Source organism: Lepisosteus oculatus, chromosome 25 (assembly GCF_040954835.1).
Source record: "Lepisosteus oculatus isolate fLepOcu1 chromosome 25, fLepOcu1.hap2, whole genome shotgun sequence".
NCBI classification, from domain to species: domain Eukaryota; kingdom Metazoa; phylum Chordata; class Actinopteri; order Semionotiformes; family Lepisosteidae; genus Lepisosteus; species Lepisosteus oculatus.
This window is the reverse complement of record NC_090720.1, coordinates 5,523,609-5,540,718: the sequence shown is the minus strand read 5'-3', so window position 1 is coordinate 5,540,718 and position 17,110 is coordinate 5,523,609. Positions and strand designations below refer to the sequence as shown.

The 17,110-nt window shown below is 44.6% G+C and overlaps 1 protein-coding gene across 5 annotated transcripts in view; it reads left to right on the top strand.

Annotated features, from left to right (window-relative positions):
- Positions 1-16,688, top strand: part of chd5 (chromodomain helicase DNA binding protein 5) — a 46,729-nt gene extending 30,041 nt beyond the window's left edge. For 3 of the 5 annotated variants that reach the window (XM_015336973.2, XM_015336972.2, XM_006642050.3), the window contains exons 23-40: positions 273-519; positions 1,310-1,482; positions 1,981-2,155; positions 2,859-2,945; positions 3,454-3,542; positions 4,069-4,202; positions 4,640-4,784; positions 5,262-5,421; positions 6,072-6,151; positions 6,639-6,777; positions 8,360-8,449; positions 8,701-8,847; positions 9,209-9,317; positions 9,808-9,940; positions 10,269-10,464; positions 11,048-11,211; positions 12,449-12,575; positions 12,660-16,688. In XM_015336973.2, the coding sequence (XP_015192459.1) occupies positions 273-519; positions 1,310-1,482; positions 1,981-2,155; positions 2,859-2,945; positions 3,454-3,542; positions 4,069-4,202; positions 4,640-4,784; positions 5,262-5,421; positions 6,072-6,151; positions 6,639-6,777; positions 8,360-8,449; positions 8,701-8,847; positions 9,209-9,317; positions 9,808-9,940; positions 10,269-10,464; positions 11,048-11,211; positions 12,449-12,575; positions 12,660-12,787 (2,523 nt within the window). In that variant the 3' untranslated portion in view covers positions 12,788-16,688. The remainder of the gene's footprint in view (positions 1-272; positions 520-1,309; positions 1,483-1,980; positions 2,156-2,858; positions 2,946-3,453; positions 3,543-4,068; positions 4,203-4,639; positions 4,785-5,261; positions 5,422-6,071; positions 6,152-6,638; positions 6,778-8,359; positions 8,450-8,700; positions 8,848-9,208; positions 9,318-9,807; positions 9,941-10,268; positions 10,465-11,047; positions 11,212-12,448; positions 12,576-12,659) is intronic. The other 2 variants (XM_015336974.2, XM_015336976.2) reach the window with 2 other exon arrangements.
- The last annotated feature ends 422 nt before the right edge of the window (positions 16,689-17,110 follow it).

Here is a 17,110-nt window from a genome sequence, read left to right as displayed (position 1 = left end):
CTTACATAAGGGCATATCACATGCATCTCATCCAGATGTAAACATTTGTAACACGAGAGCCTTAGAATGTTATGTTTTTGTGTATAGATTCCTATAGAATATGTTTGTAGGAAGTATAGAAGGTGTGTCTTTAATGCCCTTCAGAGCACGCAGCACTGAGTAAGAGAAACTGTCCAGGTGCTCTCCTGTAGTGGTCTCTCCAGGGAGTCCTGTAATTTATCGACCATCCGTCACCTCAGTAGTGCCCCCCTGTCTTTCTCTGGCTCCCTCAGGCATTCAGCAGGGCCCATCGCATTGGCCAGAACAAGAAGGTCATGATCTACCGCTTCGTGACGCGGGCCTCGGTGGAGGAGCGCATCACCCAGGTGGCCAAACGCAAGATGATGCTGACCCACCTGGTGGTGCGGCCCGGCCTGGGCTCCAAGACAGGGTCCATGTCCAAGCAGGAGCTGGACGACATCCTCAAGTTTGGCACTGAGGAGCTATTCAAGGATGATGTGGAAGGAGCAAGAGCCAATGGTACAATGCCTGTGTGGAGCCATGCCTTGCTGAAGTGCCCCTTTCCTGACGCAGTGGAATCGGCCACTTAGTCCAAATGCACTTGCTTTGCTATGACATACTGTACAGGCAATCCCCCCCTCACTGCTGTGTTCATGCTTTCCCTGTTTTTCTTCTTTGCATTGCCTCACAAGCATACGATCTCTATGTCAAAACTACTTTAATACAGCACATCCATAACAGTACTGAGTCTTTCTGTTTTTGTTATTCTTGCATGTCATATCTCGTTTCCTTTGTACTGGCACTTAATTTAAACATGGTAAGTTACCCAGGACAAGGGCCTTTGCTAAACAAATGATGATATGAACAACATGCAGCCCTTTTTCTAGTATACATATCCAAGATATGGTCTACAGTTTTCAAGACATATCCAAAACACTGCATTTTTACTTTTAACAGAGCTAAAGTGGCATCACATCGTGGTTTTGGTCATTTGTGCTGTGCAGCTCATTTCAGTTTTCTGGTACCTCTCAGTGCCTCACCCCACTTGGACATGATGCTTGTGGTATGCATGTCTCCTGTACAGAGCTATCAGAGCACTGTGTCTGTCTTACACAGGCCTGTATTATGTCAATTCAAAAAAGAATATGAATATGTAGTGCAGAAAATGTTGCTGAAATGTAAGTGAGAACACAGTAAACTGCACAGTAATCTGAAACATGCAAAGCAGTGTTGACATAAGTAACAAGAGCACTCAGAATAGGTGGGTTTGTTGGGGCGGTGACTGAGCTGACTGTGTCCCCCTGTTCAGGTGACAATAAAGACGGAGAGGAGGGCAGTGTGATCCACTATGATGACAATGCCATCTCCAAACTGCTGGACCGCAGCCAGGACGCCACTGACGACACCGAGCTGCAGAACATGAACGAGTACCTGAGCTCCTTTAAGGTGGCGCAGTATGTGGTCAGAGAGGAGGATGGGGAGGTGAGCATTGGTTCGCAACAGTCCATCTTAAACACAGCTTCAAGTGGATGAAATTAACATTAGCTAGTTTTCATTTCCTTTAAGCAATCATCTTGTTTATAAGCTGGAATTTAAAGTCTAGAGACTGAAGAACTGTTTATGGAGCGGAGTGGTCTGCTTAGTCTGGAGCAGAGTTGCATCTATAATTCTTTGCATTTAAGGAATCTGTACAAGATTCCAAAAGAAGTTTTGCTTCACTTGTGAAATTGTTTGCAGTTTAAGTTACTGGAGATCACAGTTTACAAACTAGTAGGGGATTCCAAGAAATGCATTAGGCTTGGTTCCTGATGCCATTGAACTGGTTAAATTACTCATTGCAACAAACTTTGATGACAATGTATGAGCCAATTCCCAGTATCACATATGCTGCACACATGGGATAGAGAACAAGAGTTTTTGCACTACTGGAGCACTCGGAGCCTTGTGTAAACACCCTGGTGCTGCTGTGTGTTTGTCCAGGAGGAGGTTCAGCGTGAGATCATCAAGCAGGAGGAGAACGTGGACCCTGATTACTGGGAGAAGCTGCTGAGGCACCACTATGAGCAGCAACAGGAAGACTTGGCCAGGAATCTGGGCAAGGGCAAGAGGATCCGCAAACAGGTCAACTATAACGACACCTCCCAGGAGGACCAAGGTATAAGTGCACTCCCCTCCACAGGAGAACACAGCCCTGCAGCTAGGGGTTGCAGCTGGACAGTCCGACATGGACAGTCCAACATGCTGCTCATATGTAGTTCACCTTTGTTAGTCTGCACGTGTGACATGGGATGGGTTTTATTTAAGACAACACACTCCTGTCGATCCCTTGAGATTCAGAGTTCAGACAGCTTTTCTAGATCCCTTTAAATGACCTGCAGCTTAGTACCTGTGGAGAATGGGAGAATCGTTAAGTTTGCCACAAGTAACACTCTTTGCCCCAGTTTTAAACTATAAAAGATTTAGAGAAATGCAGTAAAGGTGATCCTAGTCTTGCGGAACCTCAGGCTCCTCAGGAATTTGCTTTCTTTCCAAGGTCTGAAATATTTTTGAAAAAAAAAACAATGACTAGTCATACCCAATAATAACTCCTTGTTATTTAAAAGCGTTAAGTGCTGTAGCACAGAATGAGCAAATGGTATTCAAAGAACAGTGGTCTCTTGACAGTGCAGTACGGATTACCTTTTAGCTTGCCAGGCTACAGTAATCAAAACACCCCAGTGTAAATTGCAGTGAGGGCAGTTGCTCATGCTGCCCCCTAGTGCTCAGCAGGATCAGGGCAGTAGTACTTAAGGACACTGCCTCAGGGTGTACTGCAGAAATGATTGCACTGTACTGTTTCTCTCTGATCTGTGGCTCAGAGTGGCAAGATGATCTTTCAGACAATCAGTCAGAGTACTCCGTGGGATCTGAAGACGAGGATGAAGACTTTGAGGAGAGGCCAGAAGGTGGGTGTGTGACAGGGCTGCCCTCACTGGAAGGGGCAGGATGCCAAAAAGTGCTGTATCGCTGTGTCTATTTTAAATCAATTCTTGTAGTGCAGAAATTATTGAAAATAGAGAAAAGACCTTTTTTCTATAAGGAGTGTTTTTTGTTGTTTCCATTGCTTTATAATGGGGTGATCTGTAATTGGCTCTGTGTTTTATTAATTTAATCTTCCTTTTACATTCTCACAATGAGATGATCTTCTTGCTGATGTGATTTAAGCTACGCATAATTAAGTGTGTGGAACACATAAAGTAATGCTGAAAACAGAGCAAGAATGGTAACTGTAGAACACATGTGGTGCACCTGCACACTGTAGATCAAGATGAGGTTATCATGAGTAAAGGTATATACTGTAAGTAATACAGATACAGACTGGACCCTCAGCATGCATTTCTGTGTGGTCATCCTTTTTGTTTTCCCTCGGCGTTTGGCGCGGCTCCTGGTGGTGAGGGCTGTGTTGTTTTGCAGGGGGGCGCCGGCAGTCTCGGAGACAGCTGAAGAGTGACCGCGATAAGCCCCTGCCCCCTCTGCTGGCAAGAGTCGGGGGGAACATCGAGGTAAGAGAGGGGAGGGGAGTGTCACTGCTGGGCCTGCAGGCCAGGAATCAATTCATGTTTATCACGGCAGCTCGTTTTAAATGCACTATTAACTTTTTGTGGTAATATTTATCTCTGCTGTCTGCCGTACGCCTTGGACTATAATTCGATGATGTATCCAGTGTATTGATGTATCTGGATGTGTAATGTGCCTATTTTACGGAAGCAACCCGTTCTCAGTTTGTTGCCCGATTTTGAAAAGTACCTGGTCCAGATAGATGTTACCTCCTTGAGGCACTGTGCACACCACAGCCTGATAAAGAGCCTTTCCAATGTGGAGGCTGGGGCTCGGCACAGGCCATCTCTGTCTGGTCTGTCATATCTGTGGATTTGATAATAGTCTGCTGGACTTCTAATTGGAACCCCCCCTCCCACCTCCAGTCAAAACACTATGCTCCTGATAAGTGGTTTTTTGAAATTCTTCCTAAGCATCTTTGTTGTACTTGGTGAGTTTTGTGACTGCTGCTGCCTGGTTGATTGCTGGCAGGTGCTGGGGTTCAATGCCCGACAGCGAAAGGCCTTCCTCAACGCCATCATGCGCTGGGGAATGCCCCCCCAGGACGCCTTCAACTCCCACTGGCTGGTGCGAGACCTGCGTGGGAAGAGTGAGAAGGAATTCAGGTATACCTCCACTACGGCTGCTTTCTAAAAGGGACACTCCTGTCACCTGAAATGAACAGCGCCTGTGCGGAATGTGTTGATGAATGTGGTCCTGTAGGTCAGATCTCATAGAATGTTTTTATTCAGTTATAGATGATATGCTCTTTCTTTCCTATGTTAATATAAGTTTATTTTATTACTTTATTAGACTTGCAGAGTCACAATTTGTAAATCCTTCCCTTATTCATTTTTTTTTTTGCAGGTTTTTAAAATTTGCCCGTTTGCATGTGCACCCAGAATGTTTTACAGATTTGAACTTGACCCATGACGGTGATGCTGCTGTTGTTGGCTGTGCGCATTTTGTATCTGCTGATCCCTCACTCTCTCTTCCTGCTTCTCTCCCTGTTCTCCGCCCACCACCTCTCCCTTCCTCCCTGTTTCTTCCCTGTCTCTCCCAGAGCGTACGTGTCCCTGTTCATGCGTCACCTGTGTGAGCCGGGGGCCGATGGCGCGGAGACCTTTGCGGATGGGGTCCCCAGGGAGGGCCTGTCCCGCCAGCATGTCCTCACCAGGATTGGAGTCATGTCCCTAGTTCGCAAGAAGGTACCCTCTGTCTTACACTCTCCACCTTCATAACCGGGTTTCACACATCGTCATCTGACTGCAACTGCAGTTTCCACGAAACAACTGGAAAGCGGAGCAATAAATACATGCATATGCCAAGTTTGCAAATGGGAAATGTAATTAAACCACAGACATGCACAACACACATTGGCAAAGCACAACATACTGGAGCATAAACATTAATGCAATAAAAACATTAATGTTTATTAATGGCAATAAAAGTGCTCATCTCTCATCTTGGCTACACAACCCAACACTGAATTCAAGCCGTTCGACTTTGATGGTTTAACATGCCCCTGCGAAGCTACTCCAGTAATTGTCTTTTATAGTGGAGACTTTTAATCCATAACATGAAGAAAAAGGGTTAGAGAGAAAGAAGAGGAAGAGCTGAAGAGAGATGGAAAGAGGAGAGACGCTGCAGTCCAGTGGTGTACCTGTGGTTCTGTGTGTCTGCAGGTGCAGGAGTTTGAGCACATCAATGGGAAGTACAGCACTCCGGACCTGGTGCCCGAGGGCATTGAGGTGAAGAAGCTGAGTGAGAGCCTGTCCTCTGACCCCAACACCCCTGTGCCCGCCAGCCCTGCTGCTACCCAGCCTGGCACCCCTGTACCCACTGGTAAGAGCCCAGACTGATGCACTCTCAGCACAGACAGCAACATTGAAAGGTATTTTAAAAAAGGGCTTAGGCTCAAAATCACATGTGCAGTAGCATTAGGTTCACGCAGAGCTCTGTAAATAAATGCTCTGATCTATAGCTCGTTTGAATTAGTCATATAAATATGTTGATTTCAGTAGCTCCGTCAAGTTTAATTTACAAGAAAACAAGCAGACAATTATAAAGTTGCCTTGCTAAGGAACTGACAGCGCTGGACGAAGATCAGAGCTGTCACAACCCCGTCGTGCGAGGAATGAACCAGGGAGCTGCTGAGAGGGTGCAGTCGGGGAGAAGTGAAAAATGCAAGAAAAGATGCTCTCAGAGTTGTGGGCAGCCAGGGAATATTTAAACACAGGAGAGTGGAAGTGTAAGATAACAATTTGACGACTTCTTGAACTTCTGTTAAATAACACCATTTATTGATTTTAAAATGTTTGGCATAGTATCCTTAAGAATTTCACTATGACAAAGCTATTGGCAGATCTTCCTCAAAATCATCTTTGCTAGGGTTGTGCAGTTAGTCCTGCTTTCCAGAGGATAGCAGGGAGCTCAGCAGACGACTCCTGTGTGTCGTAGTGTCTGACAGCCAGCGTGTTGTTGTTGTCCTGCAGAAAAGATGGAGTCGGTTCCAGGGCCTCCTGAGGACAAAGAGTCGACGGAGCAGGAGAACAAGAAAGCCGCTGAGTCTGAGGTCAGTGTCAGGTCTGTCCACCTGCCAAAGGGGGGAGTGTGTCTGTCTGTTTCAATGCAAGAGCAGTATTACTCTCTCAGCAGAATCTCATTCCAAGCAGACACATCCTTTATGGAAAAAGAGGATTTGTGCTACTAATCCTAAGTGTGTAGAGAATTAAGATCTCTGTATCTGCTTGTTATAGAAGTGTAGAAGAAAAGTCAAATTCAGATCACTGTCAATTTATGCTCGGAGGTGACTACAGCACTTACTGCTTTACAGTCCAGAGTCTAGTCAGGATTTGGAATTACTTAGCCTACAGCAAATCAGCTTTGGACAAATTATTTTTTCCTAGATTTCCTACAATTTGCTGGAAAAGGGATTATGGCCAGTGTCAGAGAAGATGTACACTGCTCACTGCTGCCACTTGCTGGCAGCCCGCATGGCCTGAGCAGTTATTCACTCAGCCCATAGAGTTGTGGGAGACATTGACACCTGTGTCTGGCAGGTTCCTTCTAGCACCGAATCCTCCCCCAGCGCAGAGAAGCCCCCCGACAGCGAGGAGCCCAAGGGTGGGGGTGGTGATGAGCGGCCTGCAGCAGACAGCGAGAAGGCAGACCCAACAGTGGAGCAGGCAGCACCCAAGGGTGAGGAGGAACTAAGCCCCTTTTTGGAGGCAGATAGGTCAATGCAGAAGGTGAAGATACCAGTGCATCTACAATCATCATTAGAATTTGTTGGACAAATCAGTACATAGAACATACAGAATTAACACTGCAATTTGTTTAGGTTTCTTAAAAAGTGCAGTTTACTTAAATTGTGGAAATGTAGCACATTAAGGTAAAATGATATGCAGGATTTGGAAAAATAAATTCCCTGTGGTTTCGTTCTGGGTCTATTTACCACTTATTTATTGAAGAAAAACAGATAAAAACATTATCCGACATGTTTCAGCTCCGAAGGCCATCATCAGAGTTTGAAAAAAAATCAGAACAGCCCTTTTTAAACCTAGCTGGTTTAAACACACTGATAAAAGTTCAGTAAATTGAGAGGATTTTAGAATTAGGTGTTTAACCTTATATCTTACTATTCATATGTTTGCATTGAAAGCTGTCCACAGGAAAGAGGGGCTGGATTATAAGAAACTCATGCACCATGAATCATTTGAGATACTGTACAAGTTGAATACAATAACAGCGAAGAGTTTGATTTTGCTTCATATGTAACTGAATAGACAGCATGGTGGTGCACTGCTTACAAACTGCTGGCTCACAGTGCTGAGACCCAGAGTTCAGTCCTGGATCTGGGGTGCTACCTGCATGGAGTTTCTGTGTTCTCCCATTTTCATGTGGGTGAACTCCCACAGTGGGAAAATTGCCCCTAGGTGTGGGGGTGTACATGTTTGTGTTTGTGTGGGCCCTGTAATGACCTGGGGTCCTGTGCACTATCTACCTGTCCCTTGCTCAGATAGGCATCAGCTCTCTGCCACCCTGAATCGGAAGAAGCAGTTAAAAAATGGATGTAACTGAATGATTTTGGGCCTGACACACTAGGAATCAAAGCTGAGTCTGGCATGAAGACCTTCAAAAGGGCTGTGGAATTAAATAAAAGGGAAACTTGTTCCTTTTCTTTACATCTCTATCCAATTGTAGTGTTATTGATTATCCATAAAGAAAACAAAATAAAAATTAAATTGAAATTTATTTCCCATACTTTTAGGCAGCAGTGTTACCACATTGTAGCCTGAACTGCTCAGATCTCGGAAGCTAAGCAAGACTGGGCCTGGTTAGTACAGGCGTGAGAAATGTCCAAGGAAAACAAGTGGAGGGAGGGGCCCTCTGGGCCAGAATTTCCAAACAAGCAAGATTCCCAGTGTGGTGACCAGGAATGCTGTACAGTAGGAGATGTCATCCTGCTGATGAGATTGAAAACTGAGGAAACAATTACTTGTCTTCTAATGATTCTGTGGCACCTTTTGAAATAGCAAGGGGGGAAACCTGGGTTATAGATTGTGTTGATAACTTAACTTCTCCACCTGATCTGCTGTGTAGACGAGAGAACTGCCCTTCACTGTGAGGCACTTCAGACTTTGCTTTGAGGACCGCTGGGATGAAAAGTGCTGTATGAGTGCACAGAATTATCACTGCGGAAAGGGAGCAAGTCCTGTTTCGGAACAGGGTCCATTTCAGCCTGGAAGTTGTGATTTGCTGCTGCTATGTGTTTTTCCAGGGGATCTGGGTCGAGAGACAGAAAAATCTCCAGACAAGGGGGAGAGTAACCCCGCCCCTGTTAAAGGAGAGGACAAGGAGCTCAAACCGGGTGAGTGCAGGACAGAGAAAGAGGAGGGATGAAGATTTCCAGATAGGGAAAGCTAAATCAGTGACTGTCTCATAACAACAGAGAAAGCAACGAAGATTCAGAGGCTGAAAGAAATAAGGACCGAGATCAGAGATGGAGATTGCTGGCAAAAAGAGCCGTGCAGTAGATGCCGAGATGAGCAGATGAAAGTGACAGAGTGGAGGTTATGGGGGTGACGGTGTTCTGGGGTGTTCCTGTGTCTGCCTCTGCAGCGGAGGAGGTGAAGAGGGAGGAGACCCCCGACAGTCAGCTGAACGGAGAAAAAGAGGGAAGGGAGGAGATGGAGGAGAACAGGCGGGAGGACAAGAACTGCAGCAAGATGAAGTTCATGTTCAACATCGCGGATGGGGGCTTCACAGGTCAGAGCGTCGTGGCCTCTTGTGCGTATCGTGGTTTACGGGAGTGGGAGACCAGAATTTGAAATATAAGGTTAGACGCTGTGGGAATTGATTCATAGACATCCATTGACTCTGAATGCAGATTGTTGGACAGTAAGAGATATATGGTTCTTCCCAGTAATATACAGTATGATTTTGCCAGCCCAGTCAATCTCACTCCTCAGTGAAGTCCCCTGGTTCGAAGCCTGGTATAATGAGGCAGGGCTGAAGGTGAAGGTCACTGATGCAGCGTGGGTACACAGTTGGTGGGCACGGGGGTTCCTGCGGAGCGTGGGTATGCATGTGTGAGACGGACTGTTGGCACGACTCTGTGCTTTCGCAGAGCTGCACACGCTGTGGCAGAATGAGGAGCGAGCGGCCGTCTCCTCGGGTAAGATGTACGACATCTGGCATCGCAGACACGACTACTGGCTGCTGGCCGGCATCGTCACGTATCCTTCCCAGCCTGTCACAGCGCGATGAGCACATAGAAGGACACTGCAGCAGCACCAAATGTCAGCAGCTTTACAGTTTTTCAATGATATACTGCCCTTGCCACCATTTCATAGAACTGGCCTCATGTTGTTTCAGCAACAGCTCATTCAAAAGGTAGCTGCACATTTGTGTGGAGCAGTGCCGTGATAAAATGAGCATCGTTGCCGTGGGGAGCAGACGTGAACATTTCCAGATAGGGTTGCTTTCACTTGTGTATGGAGAGCCTGCTGGAGACAATCGTACACAAGGCTGGTGCCTATTGTTCAGATGTGGACATACTCTGGTGAATTCAGAGAGTACAGACAGTAGTATTCATACAGTATGGATTATGGAATGTCCAGATTCTAGTGTTGCTGGAAATCTGTTATTTAGGACTGGGCACACTGGCGCGTGTTTCTGTGCCCCTGTTATGTTACGGTGTTGTCCTTGATGGGCGGCCAATCTCAGACATGGTTATGCCCGCTGGCAAGACATCCAGAACGACCCCCGCTACACCATTCTGAATGAGCCCTTCAAGAGCGAGGTGCACAAGGGCAACTACCTGGAGATGAAGAACAAGTTCCTGGCCCGCAGGTTCAAGGTGAACCCGTCCTGATGGGTTTTTTATGTATAAGACAAAAACATGTGCTAGAAGTTACACGATTCTTACCTCACTATGTAAATTTAAATATACAGTAGTGACATTGAAATGTAAAAATACATCTCAGCTACTTAACTAGTGTTCTATACATGTTTCCATATACAGTGTTATGTATATTGAAAGACAAGTGTTTCTTGCCTTGAGTCCACTGTATGTCATTTACATTTGCCACCAGTGCTTCCTTGGAGAGATGTGTTCCTCAGCTGGTGTTATTCCGTTTCCTATAGTTATGGGGACTGATGTCTTTTGCCTTCTCCCTCTGTCTCAGTTGCTGGAGCAGGCTCTGGTGATCGAGGAACAGCTACGGCGGGCCGCCTACCTCAACATGACGCAGGACCCCAGCCACCCGGCCATGGCGCTCAATGCCCGCTTCGCTGAGGTGGAGTGCCTGGCAGAGTCCCACCAGCACTTGTCCAAGGAGTCCCTCGCTGGAAACAAGCCAGCCAATGCAGTGCTGCACAAAGGTCTCTACTACAAACCACCAGCTGCTCTGGAACAGCCCTGATGCGGGTTCTTGAGCAGCTGGCAAGAGCTCCACAGCCTCATAATGCCTCCCAGGCCCCCACCGGTTCTGTAGAAAAAGAGCTTTGTCATTCTCATAGTGTCCAACGATGCAACATAACTTTGTCCCCCATTCTTGTCTCATCGAGGCCGATTCAGTTTTGGACTATTACAAAAATGAATATACAAGGGCTACACATGCCTAGATAGTCTAAATTAAACAAAGGCAGCTTGTTGACACAAGACATCAATTGCATGGACCCATTTAAAAGAAGGCTGGCAAGAGACAGTAGGTTGTGATGATTCTTCTCGCCATCAATAATGAGCTCCAGTATGTCTGTTAGGTTCTGCCCGATACAAATGGGGTGTGTTGTACAGCACAGGAGATGTAACCATGCAGATCGGGTTGAAGAGGGGCTTGTTCCCCCCGGAGCTGTTACTGCCAGCGTGTTACAGCTCTTATTGTCGTTACTCACCCGCTGTCTAAGGCTACAATGCCCTCGCCTGCTGTGTTTCCTGTGACTGATTGACCCATTGCTGTTGCAGTGCTAAACCAGCTGGAGGAGCTGCTGAGTGACATGAAGGCAGACGTGACGCGGCTGCCCTCCATGCTGTCTCGGATCCCCCCAGTGGCTGCGCGCCTTCAGATGTCAGAAAGGAGCATCCTGAGCCGACTGACCAACCGCGGCAACGAGCCCCCACCCCAGCAGGTGAGGACCCCCACTGTCCTCCGTCTGCTGTTATGACTCTTTCACTTATTTTTATTACTCTTTGAGTTCTGTGAAGCGTGCAAAATAAAGAAATGGGCACGACTTACAACAAAACATGGAAAAACCGTGGCCCCTTCTAATGGTTACACTAGACGCAGGCTTAAGACAAAACTGCCAGGCTCTGCACTCCAAGCCCCGCCCCCAGCTCCTCTTGATGAACAGGTGAGCCTCCATTTAGAGCAGGGGTGAGTCAGGGTCTGTAACCTGGCACAAAATGGCGGCACAGACAGGAGACGAGGACAGCATAGTGGTTCCACAACAGGTAAGGCACAAATACATCGAAGAAATTAATAAGATCAACGATAGAAATGAATATGCAAGAATGAAATTACAGTTGCAGACGATGATGATTTATTTATTGATAAATAAATAAAGGTTATAAAAGACTTCATAAGAAGTCATTCAACCATGTAGCAGTACTTTGTCACATTGTTAGGCAATTACTGTGATATACTGTGCATACTGTGTCTCCTTCACCGTTCATTTGTTTGTCTGGGTGAAAAACAGTGATGGTGTCTGTCAGTGGACTGGTGGGGCTAACGTTTCTGGGTTTATTGAAACGCAGCACTTTGTCCACAGTTATTCTCTACAGTGCGTAAAATGCACAAGTTCAAGCGTATTGTGTTTGTATATCTTGCCCAACATTATACTCAATGTATTAAAAAGACTGGAAAATATGTTTGAAAATATGCTGCAATGACAGAAGAGTGATCCAATTTCTCCTAAAAATAAAGGAAAATAGTCAAATGTCTAAAATAACCATTCAAATTTCCCGCGTTTGACAGAGCTGGGGTTTTCCCATAATGAGCAGCTGGGCCTGTTGACTGAAGGTTCTGCCTGTAAACGTATCTACAGATTCTCATGAGGAAGATGCTGAGCCTCACGTGTGCCAGTTTCTGGATGAGACATAAAATCAAGGATATGTTGCAATTACTCTGTGGTGCACACACTCTGCGCAAGTCTCCACGGAAAAAAAAAATCATATCCCTAGACTGCTGCATGACTAATCAACCAATGAAACAATTTGAAGGGGCAGTGTGTACACGCAGTGACTGCAGTCATGCTGTTATCTGAAGTACAGCAAAGAGTGCTGGCTGATACTATACAAGTTTGCGAACAGTATAAATATGGGTGTGTGGACAAAAAGACACTAAATGCGTTTATTTACTTTCTGCAGCCATTCCCACAGGGCTCCTTCGCATGCTCTCAAATGTACGGCAACAATTTTGGGACAAACTTCCGTGGGCCTGGAGCTGGGGGCATTGTGAACTACAGTCAGATGCCTCTGGGTCCCTATGTGAGCGGTGAGTGACGATAGCGGTCGGGGTGGGGGCAGAGTTGGTTCTTATGAATTGTTTGGATTGGTTACACTTCATTTCTCTGGCCAGCATCTACCAACGGCCCCCCGGCTCCCTCTGGCCACCTGGACAAGAGGCCCACTGACCCCCTGAAGGAAGTCTCAGGCCCAGAGCACAAGACGGGCAAGTCTAGTGATGTCATCTGTATCGAGGACTAGCCCCTGTGACTGCTCCCCTCCCAATCCCCTGCTGCGCAACACAGCAAAGAGTCCAAATCTACTCTATTAAGGAGCTCCTATTAAAGTGACATATCTTCTTGCACTTGTTTGCCTCACAGAGGACATGGAGAAGCTGGGGCTCTCTGACATGCAGTACACACACGTCCAGTCTCCCGCATCGTTGCTTTTGTCTTACTGTTACAAGGAAAGTCACGGGTACCATGCAGCCAGGCAGCGCAAGTTTACCGCTACCTGGCTTTTCCCTTAGCTAAGTGTTTCCTTTCTCATCCCAGCTTCACACTGGGCAGGCAGGTGACTGGAAGTACCTGTGCTGGGTATTTAAGCTTGCCATTGTTTTTTGGGCAGGTTGCTACACCAGCTTTCAGCATATCTTTTCAATACAGTGTGGCTGCAATCTGTTTATCCTTTTGTTGAGTTGACCGCTTAATGCTTGTAACTTCTAATTGGATTTGAAGCCAGGGAACTTGAAGCTGAAGCATCTGATGGTGTCCCCTGCCCCAGCCCCAACCTCCTAAATAGCTTCCTCTCTCTCAAAAGGACAATGTGCTCTAGAGCTCAACCTTCTGGGCTTTGACTGTGATCGACTCCTACAGATCTTCGCTCTCCTGTTGGCTTGGTCTACCCGCTCTCTGCTTCGATAGCTTGCAGCACTTTGTATATCCAGCCAGCCTCCAGGATGCCAACACTGATTCAGACAGAGAACATGGGAGCTCTGGCATTTTTCCCAGTGCAAGACAGACACATACATTGCAGAGGCTGCAGACAGTTTGTCATTCTCAAAAAGAGTGGGAAAACTTGGTCACACATTTTTTTTTAATTTTTATATTCTTCTATGCATTTTAACAGCCAAATGGAATGTGGGCATTTTCTGGGATGATCTAGTGAAAAAAGGTGTCCCATCCACCTCCAGCAAACCTATTGCTCTATCAGTCTGTCAAGCCTCTCCTGGTGCAGTACACCTGCTATGGAACAGCATGACTCTTAGCCTAACCTTTCCCAACATGCAAAGCAAATCAGTGAGCTCATGGGATTTGCAAAATAGCTGTTCTGACATTGCAAGCCATTGTTTTGCTCTTTAATTGATCCTCTAAAACAAGAACAGGTCAAGAATGTAACTCACAGAAAGCGATGCCAGAAAGGAAAGATACTGGCTGCCGATACCTCTCACGTTGCTTGTGCTAGAGCATAACAGAAGAGGCTGCTTGAGCATTTTCTTTTGTAGAAGAATCCTTCAGGTCTGGTGATTTTTACTTTATTTTTTGGGGTTAAGGTATTCTTGGAAACTTCTTTTGTAACCGTGTCCTGCTGAAAACCTGCTTGATGTCTACAGGTTGGTCAGTTTTGCAGTCACACTGACGTGGTTATCATCTACAGAGGCTGATGGTCCTGTGCTTTGTAAGGTGTTATTGGATTAATGTAGTCAAAGATGTTAGTCTGTTTTAAAACTGGTTTTTACTCTTGATATGAAGCTGCTCATATCAATATGCATATCAAGCATATCAATCCTTAGTTACAAGTATCGAACAACCACATCTGTTGTTCAATATTCTGGATTTCCAAGCAAAATTAAGATTTTTTAAGGTAAAGTGCATTCTCTTCAATTCCATTTAAATACCTTAAGTATGGCAGAATTTAAAATAGCAAAATTATCACTCCGGGATTTTTAATATTAGATTTTCATTTAAAGGGCCTTTTACTTTAGTTTTGAATAATGAACTTTCAATAACTAAAACGAAAGGAACAGTATACTGTATGCACATTGTGATGTATATGATGTAATATCATCTAGTCTGTGTGGGTTGCATCTTGAAGTGCTTTAGCATACAGGAATAATTGGGCAGGTTGAATTCGTAAGAAGAAAGGTTGTGCCACTCTGTGGGCACCACTGCCTTGACCATTTTTTGCTGTTGGGAAATGCAGAGATACAAACAGGAGCAAAGATCCAGAATGCCTATGACTTTCAGGTCTCAAGGAGACTGGAGATGATCTTTTTACTTTGTTTTGAATTCATTTTTCCCCCCATAAGAAATCAAAGTGGCACAACTAGTGGCTTTCACTGTCTTTTTTTAGTTTGGGCTGGATGGACTTTCAACATGGTGGAGGCAATGTTAAAGCAAAGATAGCTTCTTCCAGGCTTAATTCAGGAAGATTTTGCTTGGAATAAAGAAGGAACCACCATGTCAAACAAAACATTCCATATCCTTTATGTGGTGGTCAGAATTGTTGCAACTGTGATTTAAAGTCCTAAGGAATGGAACCAAATTGAAACTACCTTTTTGTACCTTTGAGAGGCACTTAATGATTGTTATGTTTTTATGCCTGTATGTGTTTAAGCATAAGGACAGGGCCACATGTGGTCCAGTTGAACTGGACATTAGTGCAGATTTTTTTAAAGAATTAGACGATGCCCTGTTTCAAACCTCGTGCTTACTCACATTGTACAAGTGACTTAATCTTTAGAAAAGGAACTAGAGTTTAGAACGTCTTGCTGTAATTATAATAGGACTGTAAAAATGCAGGTTCATGAATGTGGCCAGTTCTTTGTTGTGTGTGAGAGGACTTGAGGAATGTTATTACTGCTCAGAAACTGGTACTGAGGTCAAATTTAAAAAAAATGTTTAGATTGTCTTTTTATTTTTCACTGGGTCCTGCAGATGAAGGTTGAGGCTGGCAGATATGGGGAAATATGTACTACTAGCAAAACAAAGAGCAATTGAAGAAAACTCCATGTTGTTCAAAAACTGAGTGGTGCATCTAGGCTTATTGTGTGCTGCAGCTGCAGAGGCTGTGTTTAACCTGTTGTAAAAGCACTTTAACAACAGAAAAGCAAATCTGAATGGAAGTCAAAGGTGCCACAAAACGTGGTTAAAAAGATAAATGTCAATGCATTCAGCAACACATTTCAAATGGCTCATGAAATCAGTCTTGTAAAGTACGCAGTTGTTCTAGAGCAACTACTCCTTATCCTGTCTTAAGAGTGTTGTGTAACAGGAATTATTGGCCCTCTATTTGTATTGTTTATGTAACTCTGAAAACTGTAAATATAAGATATCTTTGTGCATACTGCTTTTTCCCCCACTTTCCTTGACAGTCTGAGAGACTTTGCCAGTTCAGTGCAGAGCCACATAGCCTATCTCACTAAGGTTTAGCAGAAGCTTGCTCGTGCCGACAATGACCAACATTTTCAAAGAGCTGCAGAACATTATAAAGTTATACAGCAGCAGGAAAAGTTCTGAACCTTTGCCTCTTACGAACACAGGCAGTATTCCAAATGAATGTTTTGCATGTTCAGACTAAATGATTGGGTCTGATACTTTGATCCCTTTTGTCTTTGACCATGCAGAGTAGTTACTTTAAAACAACAGTGTTGAAGTCATTAGATTTCTTATAATCAGTGTTCATTTCCTTTAGAAGTGCCAGAGAAGGACCTATAAATAGAAAATCAACTGAAAGTGTACAAAACAACAGAAATGCAATCACACTGAAGCCCTCGAGAATGTAATGAAAATTGTACTGCTACAGCGGTGCAAAATATATATATTTAAAGAAGAGGCTTCAGTCTAAAATTATAAATATATATATATGAATAAAAAAGCTTCAAAAGCTGTCAAAAGAAAAGCTGGAAAAGAATACTTTTTTAAAAGAAATGTATGCACAGCATGTGAAATGTTTTTTTATGAAGGTTCGTAATGAAAGATGAAAAAACAGCACAGTATATAAAATAAGGACAGTAACGTACTGTACGGACTTGACCGGCGCTGAGCTAGGGGCATTTGTAAATGAGAACAAATGAAAGGAAGAAGTAAACGTGGTCATCTTTTACTTTGTACTCGGTGTATTTGTTTAATGTGTTTTAATAAATCCTCTCTGTAAGAAAGCAGACATTTTCCATGTTTCGTTTTTTCTTTCTTCCAGTGAGAGACAGCAAAGAGTAAGCATTGTTTCAGACACATCTGCATAGAATAACGCGTTTTCTGTATATACTGTATGTATAGGCTGTGTATTTAAATACCATTATCGGTAAAGTGAGGTGTATGGTTTTATTGATGATCACAGTTAATACATATTATTGGCCTTCCCTTCATGGGCTGTCATACCTTGTACTGGTCTGTCCAAACAATGAATAATAAGCTACATTTGACTTTTGTGTACAAATCTATAACATATATATACAGCCCAAACAAACATGCTTTCCTCAGAGTGTAAAGATGTAATCCAGCTGACAGGCATCTGCAGTATACAGTATATGAGACATTAGGAATGACACATGGAACACTAACCTGGTCGACAGTGGACTAAAAA